The sequence below is a fragment of the Halichoerus grypus genome, chromosome 10, assembly GCF_964656455.1.
Source record: "Halichoerus grypus chromosome 10, mHalGry1.hap1.1, whole genome shotgun sequence".
In the NCBI taxonomy this organism is placed as follows: Eukaryota; Metazoa; Chordata; class Mammalia; order Carnivora; family Phocidae; genus Halichoerus; species Halichoerus grypus.
The window spans coordinates 50516844-50534541 of record NC_135721.1 but is presented as its reverse complement, the minus strand read 5'-3'; the positions used below and the strand labels follow the sequence as shown (position 1 = coordinate 50534541).

Genomic DNA, 17698 nt, shown 5'->3' with positions numbered 1-17698 from the left:
AAGAAGGAAAAAAGCTCCAGCTGCTATTGCTGGGCTGCTCTCAATGGCTCCTGACATACTAAGCCTTGGCCAACCTCATTTTCTCCTCCTGCTTTAGACTCCTGTTCTCTTCATGATGCTTTCATTAGAGACTTGCAAGTTTGACTGCAAAAATAATTTTTCAGTTCACTGAGTACCTTAACTCGATGAAAATCCGAGTATTCCACCAAAGCGGTTTGGTGACCACCATCCCTTTATTTTCCACCTCGCTGTAGTCTCTTTGGTTATCTACCCTCTTGTGAACGTCCAAAACCTGAGCAAACCGCAGGGCACAGTCATTTGGAACATGAGTTCTGTGAGAACTAAGTCACTCACAGAGTTCTGACTGTAAGTAAAGATGAAAGGCAGGAAATTGGTTTATCCAGTCTTTTAATTTTAAGTGGAAAATGGCCTCTTAGGAGTATGTTCCTTCCAAAACTGCATCATTCAAAACTATAAATACAGATTTGAGGAATAGTAAAAGGAAAGAACAACAGCGAGTGATCATTTGAAACCAAACCTCTTCTGCGTTCAAATTCTTATCCTTAATCCCAGTTCTACTCTGAAAGGCCCCCTGGGGGAAATGAAAGCCAGAGATGCTGCCACAAGAATGTTTTCACGATGCTGTGTGCAATGTGTCTCCAAAGCACCCTCTTATCAAAGCCCATGGGATGATGGGTGAAGAGACAGGGGCCAGAGGCTTGCCCAAGGTGGCAGGGCCAGAAAAAAAGTCTGTCACTCCAAATCCCACATTCTTTTCACTATGTCTCCTGTGCAACTACGTACGGTTCTTACCAAAATATCTTCAGACTCGTGACCATCGCTGACGGACAGTCCATTTAACTGCTGCTGCAACTGTCCCATGGCCTGAGGCAGGTCCCGGGAGGGGATGAACCAGTCTTGGTCTTCTTCATCCAGCATCTCCTGGAAGCAGCGGTCTAAGAAGTCTTGCTCCTGCAGCTCCTCCTCCACCTAGCAAGCCAAGGTGAGGAGCTCACACTTACCGTCCCAGTATGACTCACCCCTCCCAGTTTTCTACCTCTCTCTTTTGGAGGGTATTAGTCGGCAGTTGAGAACGATCTTGTCTACTAAGAATTAAGACGCTTCGAATGACTGGCTAGAGAAAATACAAGTTTTAGTTTTTTCAACCAAATTCCATCAACAGTAAGACTAAGGAAACAGTTATTCAGAAGAGCAGAAAGTCCAGGCCTTCACATCTCTTCTGACATCTCTGCGTGACACAGACATGTTCCATCCATCCAGATGGCACTTACAGAAAATCATTTTAAAGCTTGAGACTCTTTTCTCAGTCTTGTTAAGCAACTCTTCTTAAATTTCCCATTTTACAAGTATGAAAAAGGTACAGGAATTACATAACTAGACCACTACCTGGATAGTGGAGATTAAATCAAAACCAACTCTCAGCTTCTGGCCCTCTTTTCTGGTAATGAGGCCCCTAAAGGAGAAAAATACTTTCAGAACCTTAGAAAGATATAAAGAACACTTTTTGGCAAACCAACAGAAAATGATGTCATCAATGTAGGTATCCTTTCAAAACAAGGAAAAATATGAATATTTAAACAACTTTGTATTTCTTAAAGATGGCCCTAAACTAAAGCACTATGTATCTAGGATATTTTACACCTCTTTGCAGACATCATTAACTCTTAGTAAAGAGAACGGTCCAGTCTGCAGATTAAGTGTGGTTTTAACAGGCTCTGGGCCTCACATTTGGCCATCCCCTTCCTGCGGGCTAGTGGCGACCGATTCATAGCTCACTAGCACCACCATCAGAGGGGAAGTCAAGCAAAAATAATCACCCAAACTAGCCCATACACTTATTCATGAATTCAAAAGTCACCAGCAGCACAAGACGTAAAAATAGTCTTCAACATTACAATTAGCCACACCGATCTCAAGTAAATTAGATAGTTACGAAGTACTTAAAGTAACAACCACCACAAAATATTTCCAAGCCGTAAGATTTAACATGACTGCTCAAGATCTGCCTTGCCTCTACCCGAGAGCATGACAGTGTGCTCCTCCTTAGTAAATCTACCCTCATTCACAGGTATACAGAAATGGTTACCCGGGCACAGGGATGTGACTGCAAGCATGATCTATGAGCTAGTCCCACAAATCATGACACAGTGAGCTGACTGGGGGTGGGGGGGACTGCCGGCTGCCCCACTAAACTTGTTTCCTTGTTCCCAGAGCACCAGGCTGTTCAGTTAAAACTGCATTTCCTGTCTCCCATGCTGGTGATGGCCACGTAACTATTCATCATGTAATGTCTTCCCAAAGGGATGTGAACACTTTGGCATCACTTGGTCAAAAGGAGTCCCTTCCTTGGCCTTTACCTCTCCCCCTTTCCCAGTGGCTGGACTTCCAGTTATCCTTCAGCTACTCAGCTGATCAATGCCCTGGCCAGGCTGGAGCAACACCATCGGAGAAGCGTGTGGTCGCAGAATCACTGTCTACCTAGAATGCCTACCTTGAGCTATTAATGTCACGGGGATACAAGACAATGGATTACTGCTGAGTCTTTGTTCAAACGGTCTAGCCTTTCCCCACCTAACACACTTCTCCATCTCAGACGTACGTTCTGCCAGTGCCTGCATCCCCACGTGGGGAGCATGCCAGGCTGGCCCGTCTGCACACAGCTGCTGTTCCCCAGAAGTCTATACCACATCACCATGGCATGAGATCCTCTTGCAATCAATGTGTGGCAAAGTATCAGTATCTTCCTCCGAAGTACCCTACTCTGGTGTCTTACCAGCTGAAGAGGCTTCTTGGGTGAGCGCAGACCAGGCCTCCATGCATTTTTAAATTATTCTCAAGCTGATAAACCCATTTCTTTTGTTATAGATGGATGGTAAAATACTATAGCTGTTGAGTTACATGCATCTTAGCCTTCCACTTCTTTTTTTACCTGTCTGTTGAAATCTTCTTCGTTCTCCATCCACATGTACTCTGCAAATGGGTTTTCCTTCTCATCGTGCCCATTTAATCCCTGATCTTCCTTGGATTTTACATTAGGTGATGTATTTGCTACACTGGATCCATTCATTATGACAGAACCTAAACAGAAGCAAAAGAAAGGATCAAGGGAATGAAAATCTAGAACAACCAGATTCTTCCAGAAGCTTCTAAAGTTCTAAGTCAAAGTTATTACCTATAGATGAACAGAAACTATTAGTCTGTAACTGTTAGAAAACTAACCATATTCTGCAGTTATCAACTATACAGATGTAGAATTCTTAAAGAGTTAAAAGAAAAAAAGTGTCTAGGCTCAGTTAGCCTTTCTAGGCAAATGGGAGGGGGAGATCTTTTCAAGTCCATTTTTTGCAGGTTCTAGAACCTAATCAAGGTCACACAGCTTCCTTAATGTTTAAATAGGTAGAGGAAATGCGCTCTTTTTTTTTTTTTTTAAGATTTTATTTATTTGACAGAGAGAGACAGTGAGAGAGGGAACACAAGCAGGGGGAGTGGGAGAGGGAGAAGAGGCTTCCCACTGAGCAGGGAGCCTGACGTGGGACTGGATCCCAGGACCCTGAGATCATGACCTGAGCCAAAGGCAGATGCTTAACCATCTGAGCCACCCAGCGCCCCGAGAAAATGCATTCTTAATGAACACTGTGAATGACTATGCCTTATTCTGATTCTCAAGCTGTTTTTCTATAAAACATATTTCAAAAAATAATACATGCTCATTATATTGATAAACAAAAAGGAGAAAATTAAGGTTACCAGAGTTAACCAACTATCCAGAGTTAAAAACTGTTAACAACATAGTGCATATAACCTTTCTGACTTCCCCTAGGTGTATGTAGACACATAGACACACACACACATCCCCCAAGCATCCATCCTTAGAGTAACAGCATGATGCTCTATCATTTGCCTTTTCTCATTTCTGTGTTAATACTACCAAACTGTCTTTTGGGGTATTTCCAATGTTTCCATGTTATAAAGATCAGATGAACTTCTTGTGTTCATCTTTTTCAATGTTTTCCTTAGGATAACTCCTAGAAACTGAACTGCTATATTGGAAACTATGTTTGCTTTTTTTAAGGCTCTTGATTTATTGCCACACTGCCATGAGAATTTAAATTCCCACCAGTAGGATATCAGTGCCTATTCCTCTGCACTGAGTATTATTATTTTTTAAGCCACTGCCAATCTCTTAAGAGAAAAATTGTCATTTATGGTTTACATTTACATTTCTGTGATTTTTTACTGAGACTGAATATTTTGAGATATACTTACCGGTCATCTGAGTTCTTATTTTGTCATTTTTCTGCTCAAGTATTTTCACCATTTTTCTATCAGGGTATGTATCTTTTATCTGCTATAAGGACTTTTATTATATTTGTCATAATTTTTATTTTTCATTAAAGAACTTATAAATTAAAAATACTATATTTGTTTTGTTTGCTTAATTTTTTGGTGGCAGTTTTTGCTGGCCTTAATTTTTGTCTACATCTTGTGTGAGTGTTGGCCTATGGCTTTTTAAAGTACATACGTATTTTTTTAATTGCTTACACTTGGCTTCCAAATCCACACTGATGTGTTTGCTGTCATCTGGAATGTGTCTTTTTTCTGTTCTTTATTTAAATCTTAACCATTCTTCAAAAATCATTGTAGTCTTTACTCACTGCTTCCCTCCTCTACCTTCCTGTACCTTGGGAGCTTGGAGTTCATACTACTTAACTATTCTGTTTCATATGCATAATTTTTCTCTTTCCAATTAGATTCTCAATTTGTGAAAATCAAGATGGAGGCTTATAATCTCAATCTCAAATCCATCTCCTCCCCCATCCTCCTTGAGGCATCTTTAAGTTTTCTTTAACAATTTTTTTCCTCACTCATTTCCATCATGGCAACATTCATGAAAAAGTCTTTCTCTGCTTCTGGGTACACTAAAAAATTATTGCTTACTCCCCTTTAAAGTTCTTGCAATTTTCTAACCTGTTATGAACATTAGAAAATCTAATCTTCTTAGGGCGCCTGGGTGGCTCAGTTGGTTAAGCGACTGCCTTCGGCTCAGGTCATGATCCTGGAGTCCCTGGATCGAGTCCCGCATCGGGCTCCCTGCTCGGCAGGGAGTCTGCTTCTCCCTCTGACCCTCCCCCCTCTCCTGTGCTCTCTCTCATTCTCTCTCTCTCAAATAAATAAATAAAATCTTTAAAAAAAAAAAAAGAAAATCTAATCTTCTTAAAAGACAAGGGAGAATTGTGATGAGTAAAAAATTAGATGAAAAATCAACTCATTGATATTTCAAAAAGAATTTCATTTATGACAGAAACCATTTAATTCACTGCTGGTTTAAGTAGGGCACCTAGTATAAAACATATTGGTTTAACACATTTTAAATAGAGACAAAAGAAATCAATGATTATTCCAAACACTTCTTATAATAATAATTCTATAAGCCTAAGGAAGGTAGGAAACCAGTTCTTTAATTTTACCACCTCCATCTGCAACATAACAATGACAGAAGCAAGTCTGCTCTAACTGCCAGGGCAACTCCATGACTAAGTAGGGTATCCCTAAGCACAGAGACTCTTCAAGGACCTGACCCTTGCTGGGTAGCGGGTTAAACAGTATTGTATTTCCAAAGACTCATTTGGCAATTGGTTACAACCAGCACAGTGATTTCTCCCCATCAGTATGGAAATCACCCAGAGAGAACCAGCATTCAGTTTTCTAAAATATCTGCCTTTGCCTAAAAAATAGATCCTAAGTGCACATGACCGTAAGGAAAAAGAGAAGACAGATAAACAAAGAATAGAATAACCCATCTAATTCCAGAGTGAGGTGGAGCGCAGAGAGCAAACCGCAGGATGCTGTGGTTCATGAGAAAGGGAACGGAAATGTACCATAATCCCAAATTGGGGATGTTACCCAACTTAATGCAAACACTTTGGAGAAGCTGAAAACACTGTGATATGGGACAGTTAATACTAGGAAAGTGGTTCTCAGGAGGCTATACAGTGTTGATTTGTAGTCTATACCATTCTACCTGTGTTTTCCACACAATTTTCCACACAACTGGAAAGCTTAGGTTTCCCTAAATAGAAGCAATCCAACAACTTAATTTGTATAATGTTTAACAATTTATTTTTTAAAATATTTTATTTATTTATTTGTCAAAGACAGACAGAGAGAGAGAGAGCACAAGCAGGGGGAGCAGCAAGTAGAGGGAGAAGCAGGCTCCCTGATGAGCAAGAAGCCTGATGTGGGGCTCAATTCCAGGACCATGGGAGTATGACCTGAGCCAAAGGCAGACGCTTAACTGACTGAGCCACCCAGGTGTCCCTAATGTTTTAACAATTTATAAAGTACTTTCATATCTATGTTCTGACTTCAGGCACATAATCTGTCCAACTTCATTCTAAAACAAAACAAAACAAAACAAAACAAAACAAAAACATCCAGATAGTGCTATACGTAAGACCAAAGAAGGTACCAGATTCAAGGGTTAAGCAACTTGAGTTGCTGGGTTAGCTCAAGAATAACACTGGTTTGTGGGCCTACTGGGTGACAATGCACTGGTGCTTAACGTGCCCCTAGACTTTAGTAGTGGAGTGGGAATGGGGAGATTTTGCTGGATACTGGTAAATCCTACGTAAGGCATTTGAGGAATGCCTTCCAACTCGGGGAAGACACCAGGTAAGACAGGACCACTGCCCATAACTTCCCTGACTTTCCTGCCTCCAGAGTTTCATGTAACATTCTCTTCCTGTTCCCAGCTCCTCTCTAGTTCACCATCCACTATGCTTGCCCTCTAAGTATCCAGTATTTTCCTAACTATCCTATTTTGACCTTTGATGTTCATTATTTCACTTGATCCTCACCCACATCAAGGTACATTATGTGTCATCCTAGTGTAGTGGGGACAAAGAAAACACCCCCAGAGCTTCCAGAGATGGGGGAAATGCCTGGGTACATAAGTAGGATCACAAATCAGAATGGCTGCCATGTTGTCAGCTATGTTATGGTAGAGAGGCCCATGTGACAAGGAACTGAATCCTGCTAACAACCATGTGAGTGAGCTTAGTTCATCTTTCCCCAGTCAAGGCTTCAGATGAGACAGCCATCCCAAGTGATAACTTGACTGTAACTTCATAAGAGACTGTGAGGTAGAAGCATACCCAGCTAAGCTGCTCCCAGATTCCTGACCCACAGAAACTGTGAGATAATAAATGTTTGCTGTTTTAACCTGCTAAACTTTGCAGTAAGTTGTCACATGGCAATAGATAATACAGGTATTCAATAAACAATGACAACTAGTTCTGCCGTACAAACCATCAGTTGCCACATCTTTCCTCTTATCTATCTAGAGAACAGGCGTGCAGTTTGAAGTAGGTCACAGTTTGAGAAGTTCTTTAAGAATTAAACCTCAACAGTAGATAAAAGAGTTTATGTCTGGCCTGCCTCTATATTGCATTATGAAATCTGAGAACTATTTGAAACTTATTCCCCCTCTACCTCATTTTCTCTTATACACATGCAAACATCCCGAAAATGGAAAATAAGAGTTGTCATTTTGGATTAAGATGGGAAAGCATGTAGCCAGCACAGAGTCAAAATAGGGGTGCTAAGGTCCGCTAGGCATTTGATTTAGCACTTTACCATGGTCAAGGGTTCATGTCTAAAATATTGGGCTTGAAATAGGGCCCTCAGTTCCCAACCATAAAGAACTTCAGGACTTTTAATGTGCCTAGGACATTTCTACAATGCTTCATCAGTTCAAAACTTTGAATACCCACAACTTTCAGATCCAATGCGCTCATACCAGAAACTAGCTGTTCTTTGAACCTGAGGTTTTTTCAGAAGCCAGAAACCTGGATTGTGCCCATGATAACAGCTTGACTCTGAAGAATACTTGGGACTTTTGGCTGAATTATATGGAAAAAGTCTATTGAGCAATTTCTATAAAAACTAGTCTCTACTATTCTGTTTCCTACAGTTTTGTGAACTTCTTTCAGTCTGGTTAATACCATTTTTAAATTAAATATTGTGAATAGCAGTTTAAAATGTTATTTTAGTTCAAATATGTGGCACTAGATTTGAGTTTGGTCCATTCTCAATTATGTCTTAGCAACTTAGGTCATTAGATGCACTTACTCATTAATATTGGGTGCCTATTTACCCTAGACACTGTGCTTGACTTGTGCTTTGACAGGGTATACAGTCCTTACCCTGGTGGTATTTACATTCTGTCAGGAGAGAGACAAACAAATTAAGGATAATTATGATCCAACATGGACAAAGGCAAAGTAGAACTAGAAAACAACGGGGACAGTGGGAGGGACCTAATCAAGTCTAAGAGTGAGGGATGGTTAGGAAAGGTTTCCCTGAGCAAACAACACTTTCTTTGATACCTGAAGAATATAAGTTAACTAGCAATAGGGAAAAGAGGGTGTATGGGCCAAGTGTAAGAACCCCAAGATGCGCCACTTTGGCATAAAGATTATTTTGAGATAAAAGCAGCTGAAACCCAGCAGATTCAGGAAAAGCTCTTTACCTCCCCCTCAATTGCCTAAATTTACATTGGAAAGAAGAGCCTGTACCAGGAAGAGAGCTACTAACAAAGATTCCTCTTTACCTAAGAAATTTATCTGTATAACAGGGCAACCTTTGTTTCCAAAACATCTCCTCTCATTATCCTGCTAAAGGCCTTCCTCCCCTTTGCATCCTCAGACTCCTACCCCTCTCCTTAACACAGGATGTCATGTAAGCTTCAAGTCACCCATCTTTGGAATTTATGTCTGTGTGGATTCCCATACATATGAAACTAAATTTGATTGCACCTGTTGCATCATGTGAATTTAATTCTTAGTCCAGCCAGAAGAACCTTGGACCAAGGAAAATTTCTTCCTTCCCAATGAGGGAAACACATGTGCATAGATTCAGAGGCAGGAAAGAACTCTCAGGAAATACAAGAAGGTAGGGATGCATATAGTTGGAGGGTCAAAGGAGAATGGCTAGGAAGAGAGATGAAGTTGCAGAGACAGATGGGGCCAGATCATGCAGAACATTAGAGGCTACATGAAAGATTTTAAATTTTATCCTAAAAGCAATGAAAGCCTTCAAAAAGGGTGTCCAGCAGCACAGTGATATGATTCAATTTACATTTTGAAATTACTCCAGCTGCCATATGGAAAATGGATTGGAGAGACTGACAGTGGATAATGGGAGCTAATGCACTAATCCAGATGGAAAAATGGTGGCTGCTTAAGACTAAGGTAATGGCAGTAAGAAGAGAGTAGGCAGATTCTGAAACTATTTTAGGTTGTTTTTGGTGATGGACGTGGGGAGATAAGAGTGAGGGAAATATCAAGGATAACTTTGGCACAAGCAACTAGGTGGATGGTAATGTCATTCACTGAACTAAGGAATTCTGTGGGAAGGGCAAACTTTTCTTGGGTGGTGATGAGGAGTGGGGGTAAAAGGGGTGATGTGTTCTATTTTGGATATGTTAAATTTGTGAAGCCACTGAAACACTCAAATGACTATGTTAAGTAGGTTATCTATATGCATCAAGAATAGGAAAGGTCTGGCTAAATAAAGCAATTTGGAGTGGTCGTTTATATAAATGGTCATAGAAATCATGGGGCTAGAAGATATTACCGAGAGAGAAAGGGCAAAGTGAGATGAGAAGAGGATCCAAGATCTGATACATGTGAACATTTTCAAAAGTCAGGTAGAGAAGGAGGAGAATACAGAAAAGGAAAGTGAGAAGACGCCATAGAGTTAAGAAGGAAACCAGAAAAAGAGTATGGCATCACAGAAATCAAGGGAAGATAGAACTCCATATAGTGAGTTGAATGGTAGCCCCCCAAAAGATGTCCACATCCTTATCCCTAGAACCTGTGAGGCCACCTTATTTGAAATAGGGTCTTTGCAGATGTGACTAAATTAAGAACACTGAGACAAGAAGATCATCCTGGATTATCCCAGTAGGCCCTAAATCTAATGACAAGTGTCCTTATAGAAGAAAAGCAGAGAAGGGAAGGAGGCAATATGACCATGGAGGTGGAGATTGGAGTGATGTGGCCACAAGTTAAGGAATGCCTACAGCCACCAGAAGCTAAAGAGGCAAAGAACAGATTTTCCCTCTCCTAAAGCCTCCAGAAGGAGTGCAGTCTGGATGACACCTTGATTTTTTACTTCTGACCTCCAGAACTGCAAAAGAATACATTTATGTTGGTTTAAACTACCAGTTTGTGGTAATTTGTTACAACAACCACAGGAAACTAATAAATCCAGTAAGGTAGGTGTGTTGAAGGCTTCTGAAAGGTCAAGAGGAAGGCTGAGGAATATCCATAGAATTTAGGACCATAGAGGTCTCTGATGACCTTAATGAGAGCAGTCTCCATGAAGAGAAATGAGGAAGAAAGCCAAATGGAGGGTGTGTGAGTTGTATGTGACAGGAAGTATTAGATAACTCCTTCAAGGAGTCTAGCTGCCAAGGAAAGGGGCAGAAATGGACAGAAACTAGAGGGGTGAGAGGTCCCTGGAAACTTTTTTTTTTTTTTTAAGATTTTATTTATTTGACAGAGAGAGAGAGAGACAACGAGAGAGGAAATACAAGCGGGGGAGCGGGAGAGGGAGAAGTAGGCTTCCCGCGGAGCAGGGAGCCCGATGCGGGGCTCGATCTCAGGACCCTGGGGTCATGACCTGAGCCGAGGGCAGACGCTTAACGACTGAGCCACCCAGGCGCCCCTGGAAACTATTTTTAATGACTGGAGAGTCTAGAGCTTATTTAAATGTTCATAGAAATGGTCTAGTGGAAAGGGAGAGGCTACAGAAACCTGAGAAAGAAGGAATGACTGATTGTGTGGGCCATGGGAAGGCAGGAAGGGATACTTAACTGTTCACTTTTTGAAAAGCTCATTCATTCCCTGATTCAAAATCTAAATGCCAGGGATTCTTAATTAGTAATAGATAGTTGCAAGATGAGCATGTAGTCAGAGCTGAGAGAAGAAGAGCATCAAGAGAGAGATTTTATCCATCACAAAGCCATATGAAACATCCTTACTCCATGGCAGGATATTTTACTTCCCTGGCGGCAAGAATGCTTAGGCCCTTGTTGGGGAGGAAACAATTTTTATCCACCTTTCAAGATTCTTCTAGCTGGTCTAAGAATCAAACAGACATGAGACAGATCAGCAGGAGAAAAATCAAAAGTTTAACATGTACACCTCATGTAGATATGGGAGAGACCCAGGAAAACTCAGTAACTCACCAAAATGGTTAAAGGCATCACCTTAAATACCACCTCCAGCTAAAGACAAAAGAAAATGTTGGCGGTGGGAAGTCAGTTATGGAAGTTTACAAGAAAAGCACAGTAAACAAGAGTAAGGTTGTTACACAGATTTAAGTCTGCCTTAAGATTTAAGTCCATCCCTTCTCCATTAATAAAAGTTCCTAGAGATTTAGAGTCATCCCCTTCTTCCTGGTACTGAGGGAGACTATAACAAATAGAGATTTCCCTTATAAAAGTAAATGTCTCGGGGCGCCTGGGTGGCTCAGTTGGTTAAGCGACTGCCTTCGGCTCAGGTCATGATCCTGGAGTCCCGGGATCGAGTCCCACATCAGGCTCCCTGCTCAGCAGGGAGTCTGCTTCTCCCTCTGACCCTCCTCCCTCTCATGCTCTCTGTCTCTCATTGTCTCTCTCGCAAATAAATAAAATCTTTAAAAAAAAAAAAAAAAAAAAGTAAATGTCTCTACTCAGTTTTCAGAGCTTCTTTTGGATCTGCAGTTTCTTAAAAATAAACAGCTTGAAGGGCGCCTGGGTGTCTCAGTTGGTTAAGCGACTGCCTTCAGCTCAGGTCATGATCCTGAAGTCCTGGGATCCCACATCAGGCTCCTGCTTGGCGAGGAGTCTGCTTCTCCCTCTGACCCTCCCCCCTCTCATGCTCTCTCTCTCTCTCTCATTCTATCTCTCAAATAAATAAATAAAAATCTTTAAAAAAATAAAAACTAAAAAAAGAGTAAAAAAATAAATAAATAAACAGCCTGAAATAACCAAGATGTCAAAGGGGCATATCTTGGGGTGGCTAAAAATTTTTTTTAAAGATTTTATTTATTTATTGACAGAGAGGGATAGAGATGGCGAGAAAGAGAGCACAAGCAGGGGGAGCTGCAGGCAGAGGAAGAGGGAGAAGCAGGCTCCCCGCTGAGCAAAGAGCAGGTTGTGGGGCTCAATCCCAGGACCCCGGGATCACGACCTGAGCCGAAGGCAGCCACTTAACCGACTGAGCCACCCAGGCACCCCGGGGTGGCTAAATTTGCTCCCTTTCATCCCCCAAGTATAAATCTCCCTGCTTGGACAGTTGCTGGATAAACCTACCAATCTCCGACTTTCTGGGTTTCTTTTTGTTTCCTCTTCTAATTTTTTGTAGGGTTGTGTGTGCATGTGAATATGTGTGTTTTATTTTAAAGCTATATAAGCAATACAAGAAATAATTTCATAAAGCCTTTTAAATTCATGTAGAACATATTTTTGTATACCACGTTATACTTTGCACTAAAGTAATCTCTCTGTTTCCTTGTTCGACAAAGTATTCTTTTACTAAGTAAATAAACCCATCAACTTTTCTCCATCATTTGGTAGAAGATCCGAGTGGAAAGAAGCAGGATGAGTAGTTCGGCTTTTTTGGGGAGTGAGGTGGGAAGAACGTGTAGAATATGTACGTGGTGATTAAAAAACAGGTTCCAGGTCAACCTCTAATTAGAATGATATTGTCTCTTCTATTTCCATTTCATTTGTTCTTGGAGAAGCTGCATGAACTTTAACAAAAAATAAATAAGTAATCACCTTGCTAAGCTTTCCTATGCTGACCTCAATACACAAATGCTCCAATAGTTATCTTCCCTTTGATGCAAGAAAAGGGCTTGCAAATAGAATGTCAATGTGCTTGTTAAGCACACAGAAAACTTAACTTACCTGTAATTAGAAGCTGACAAGACACTTTCAAAAGCTTATTAGCATACTCAAATAGGATTAAGAATGCAGTTAGCAAATGTCCAGAAGGCATATTCTTATTCGGTAGTTCTCAGTCTCTAGAGTACATTAGACTCACCTGGAAGCTTTTCCACATCATACCTTTCATACATTATAATTTGTTAGGCCCAAGCCAACATTTGTGTTTTTGCCTGTTAACTGCCATAGGTTATTACAAGTATAGAAAGACTAAACACTAAGAACAATTCCTCCAATAAAGTAGCAAATTCCAAATGGAATAATCCAAATCCCAATTATCCTAATTCCTACATCAGGAGCTCCCAAATTAGTGAATGCTCTTTGCAAAAAACAAAAAACCCCAAAACACAGTCAAGTAAATTCATTTCTCTGAGAAGACCTATTTAACTTTAACTACCAAGCATTTCCCTAATCAATTAATTGCCTTTATTATTCATTTATTACATTTTTAATCTAGCACCTATTAACAACCCACAAACTTTTAGAAACAATGCCTCAAGGATGCCTGTGATATTATCCTATTGGAAATGTACAAAACAGACATAAAATACACTCCATAAAATATTTAAAGCCACTTCTAAGATAGAATCAACAGACTTGCCTACCTACTTGCCTACATCAGTGGTAAGCTTTCTGTACCCCAGAGGTCTGCCCTCAAGTTCTACTTCCCCAGGTAAAGGCCATCAATTGTCCTCCCAGTGGTCATTACAGGGACCCTGACTTCTCCATATCCAGCTCCAGATGGATATATGCTATTAACAGGGGAAACATTCTGAACTGAAGTCTTTAGCAGATTACACTAATCAAAAACATTGTTATGGGCAAATTATTACATATGAAATAGGTGTAACTTTTCCCAATCACAAAATAAAGGCCTCTAAATGTCTTAGACTAATCTGATGACACTTTAACTTGTCTTTTAAATGCACAGCAATATCAGAAATGCCACTGTAGAAACCTGAATATAATCTCTGCCTACAGTCTCCCATACCTCCACCATTTCACATTTGATTACACCTATACTTTAGTGATTATTATTCATTTGTTTTGGGGCCAGTCTATTTATAACCTTAGAAGTTTCTTGAGGGCAAGAATCAAGTCTTTACAGCTTTTAGTGTGCCTCTGTGTGCCCACCAGGTCCTCAATAATTTGACTAAGTGCCATTTTCAGAATGCTGTATTCTAAATCTCATTTCCTAGGAAGGAAGCCCATGCCCTTAGGGGCTATGATCTGTGGTTAAGCATTCTTCACTGAGTATTAAGAGATATTCCCCACAGCGAGGGACAACATAACTCAGGAATCTGTTTTTGACAGGTTAAATTACTCTTGAGGAGGAAAAAATTCTTATTTCTATTCTAGAAAATATTTTTTATATATTCTTGTTTACTATTTTAGCATTTAATAACACTAGGTGGCTATAATAGTCTCCTCATGAGTTGTAGCCTAGGCATAAAAGCTTGCCACAGTGCAGTTATTTAAACTGGAGGAAATTCATACCATGGATTCTCAATAGATATCACCAAAGGGGACCACATGCTCATTTTATCTGATATATTTTTGGAAAAAAGGATTGTCTGCCACAGCAAAGTGGGAAGAAAGTAGCCAACACTCTAAATACATATGTAATGAGGTCGAGAAAACTGTTTTCACTACAAGTTTTTTCAGAAAAGGTACCATTTTGGGTAGAGAAACTCCTTGAAAATTAATTTGGGGTAGAAGGAGAGTACTTGAAGGACCAGAGTAAGAGAAATGCTCCATAGGAGAGAGGGGAATGTTTCCCTAGGGGGATAAGGGGGACACAGTGCTGGAACACAACAAAGAAGAAAAAATGAGTCTGGAGTGGTACATTTCAGATAGTGGGAGGCTTTACACCGCGTAATGTAGTCTCCACTCTAAGACTCAATGTTCAGCTAACTACTAGGGCCATATAAAGCTTAGGAGCTGATGGATTTTTTGGTGTGGAAACCACTGAAAGGCAGGATTTGATGTCTAAATTATAGAGGCAGACCAGAAGTCAGTTGTGATATGGGAAAGTACTTGAAGCAAGTTTACCCAGATGTCTAAGGGAAAAAGAGGGCACCATAGGACACTTACATTACAAAAAGGAAACAAGTAATCTACCCAATACAAGGGGAAAATACAAGAATAAAATAACAGCTCTTCTAAGTACTTCACTAACATTCTCTCTTTAACGTTCACAAGGATTTTTTGAGGTAGGTGCTGACATTATCCCTGCTTTTCAAATGAATTCTCCACCATTCAGAAATTTATTAAACACCTTGCCTAAGGGATAATGTAGTAAGAGCCAGAATTGGGGCTTAAGTTTAGGTCTTCTGTCCCTAAAGCTCATGCTCTTAGCTACTACCTTACCCTCTTACACTTCCCACTTTAGCTCCAGAATGCTTATGATATAAAACTCTAAATTTTCTCAAATATTGCTAATGGAAGTGGGGGAACCAGGCTGAAGAAAAATGCTATTCAACAAAAGGACTAGGTCTTTGGAAGGAAAATAGGAGCAAGGTCATATCACATGCTGGTGCATTTAAATAAAAATAAATTGTGTTCTCTACCATAAACAAACAAAGCTCCATTTAATTTGAAGCTTGCAAGTCCTTTTAGGATGAGAAAGCAGACCCCCAAACATGTATATAATCCCTTATGCATAATTCCAACATCCAAAAAGCTCTAAAAACTAAAAATTTTCCATATGCTTTACGTCAAAACTCAGATGACATTAAAACTTGAATTGATGTGAAGCTATATATAGCCTGCATTTATCCCACTTAGTGTGAATACTCCTGTTTTGCTCAGAAATACTAATGTGTGTGACTAAGGGTGCTGCAACAGACCATGGGGGCATTACATAACACACAGAGAAAGCATCTCTCTAAAATTTGAAAAATTCTGAATTCTTAAACTCATATAGCCAAAGGTTTTAGACCCTCTATGGGCTTGTATTCCAAAGTATTTCATTTTATTTTGTTTTTAAGATTTTTATTTATTTTTTGACAGAGAGAGAGACAGCGAGAGAGGGAACACAAGCAGGAGGAGAGGGAGAGGGAGAAGCAGGGAGCCTGATGCAGGGCTCGATCCCAGGACTCTGGGATTATGACATGAGCCAAAGGCAGACGCTTAATGACTGAGCCACCCAGGTGCCCCTCCAAAGTATTTTAAAAACAATTTCTAAGAATGATGAGATTGGAGGTACTTAACCTTCAGGATCTCACAGGCCAGTAAATTTTCAAAAATATTTTGAAGAAAACATAGAGTTACAATTTTTAAAAACTAAGTAAGGATGATAAAAATATCCTATCAACGTCATTTTATAAAAGGATATTTTCAACACCAAAAAACACAGGGAGGCCTTAATTCAATGCAAAAGACAATTCTTTAAATTGAATAAATTTACCTTTATGGACAACACTCTGTGGTCCTACTTTTTCTTATTTCACCACAGGCTGGTGAAAATTCACTGGAGACCAGCACCATTCTGGTCAGAGGCATAAAGCCCAGCTGGCTACAAAATAAAATTGCTTCAGGAAATGGTCCAAAATGCAGTCCCTGAAGCTCCATCCTAGGAGAAGGTCTAGGCCACATCTATATTATGTTTTAGAAAGCTTGTGGGTTGTCTTTGATATGCAGCCAAGCTTCAGAACCACTGGTCTAGTCTGTAGGATCTAGTTCCACCTTTTTTTCCCTCTCCTCAATTCTTTTCTGAGGGAATAAGGAGAGCAAAACAGAAATGTTTCCAAGTAGGGAATCTGCCCAACCCATTTTTTTTTTTTAAGAGTTTATTTATTTGAGAGAGAGAGTTAGAGAGAGCATGAGAGCGGGGTGAGGGGCAGAGGGAGGAGCAGACTCCCTGCTGAGCAGGGAGCCAGATATGGGACTCAATCCCAGGACCCTGGGATCATGACCTGAGCCGAAGGCAGATGCTTAACTAACTGAGCCACCCAGGAGCCCCTGCCCAACCCATTTTTTATAATACCAGTTATTCCTCCAATAGTCAATGCTGGACCAGCTCGTCAACTTGCAAACTGAGGTTGTTAGCAGTGGAACAACAGAAATTAGGTAGTAGACAAGCGAGAAAAGCCTGCTGAAGCAAAACTCCTCTATGAAAAGGTGTGGGTTCCAGAGTTTCTTTCTCTTCAACTCAAAGATTCTATGTGATGCCTAAATTCAGCACAGGTAATATTTGTCTTTGCTGGAAAAAAAAAGTAATTTAAAAAATATATGTGTGTATGAATATGTATTTATACGTGTGTGTGTGTGTGTATCTATCTAATCCTTCATAGCCGTCTTCTGTGTCCAGCTGCTACGCCAGGTCTTGACTTTCATTTTTCATCTTTGGAGGGATTACAAAAATCGCTAATTTACCTCAAACAATATAATGACAAATCATAAAAACAGTTGAAAATCCACAGCATGCTTGATGTTTGATGCAGCAGACTACATTCTCCTACATTCCAAAAGATAAAAATTAATTCCAATAATTTTTTTTCTGGCAAAAAGTTTCTCTTATTCCCTTGCTATTGTTTTAAAAAACTCTTAAGAATGCACATAGCTAGTAACTTTAAAAGCACACAAAACTTTCAACAAGCTATCAAACTTCTGTCCCAGCTAAAAAAAATTAGCGGAACCTTCTAAAGCAAGGCTAAATGGTCAGTGACAGGGGAGATGAAA

General features: G+C 40.1%; 1 protein-coding gene across 1 annotated transcript in view; it reads right to left on the bottom strand.

Moving 5' to 3' along the window:
- The window catches only part of PAIP2B (poly(A) binding protein interacting protein 2B), a 33484-nt gene that overhangs the window by 5159 nt on the left and 10627 nt on the right, over positions 1–17698 (bottom strand). Inside the window, exons 2-3 of the mRNA XM_036118180.2 lie at positions 2951–3099; positions 814–990 (exon numbers count right to left, since the gene is read on the bottom strand). Of these exons, the coding sequence (XP_035974073.1) occupies positions 814–990; positions 2951–3088 (315 nt within the window). The 5' untranslated portion in view covers positions 3089–3099. The remainder of the gene's footprint in view (positions 1–813; positions 991–2950; positions 3100–17698) is intronic.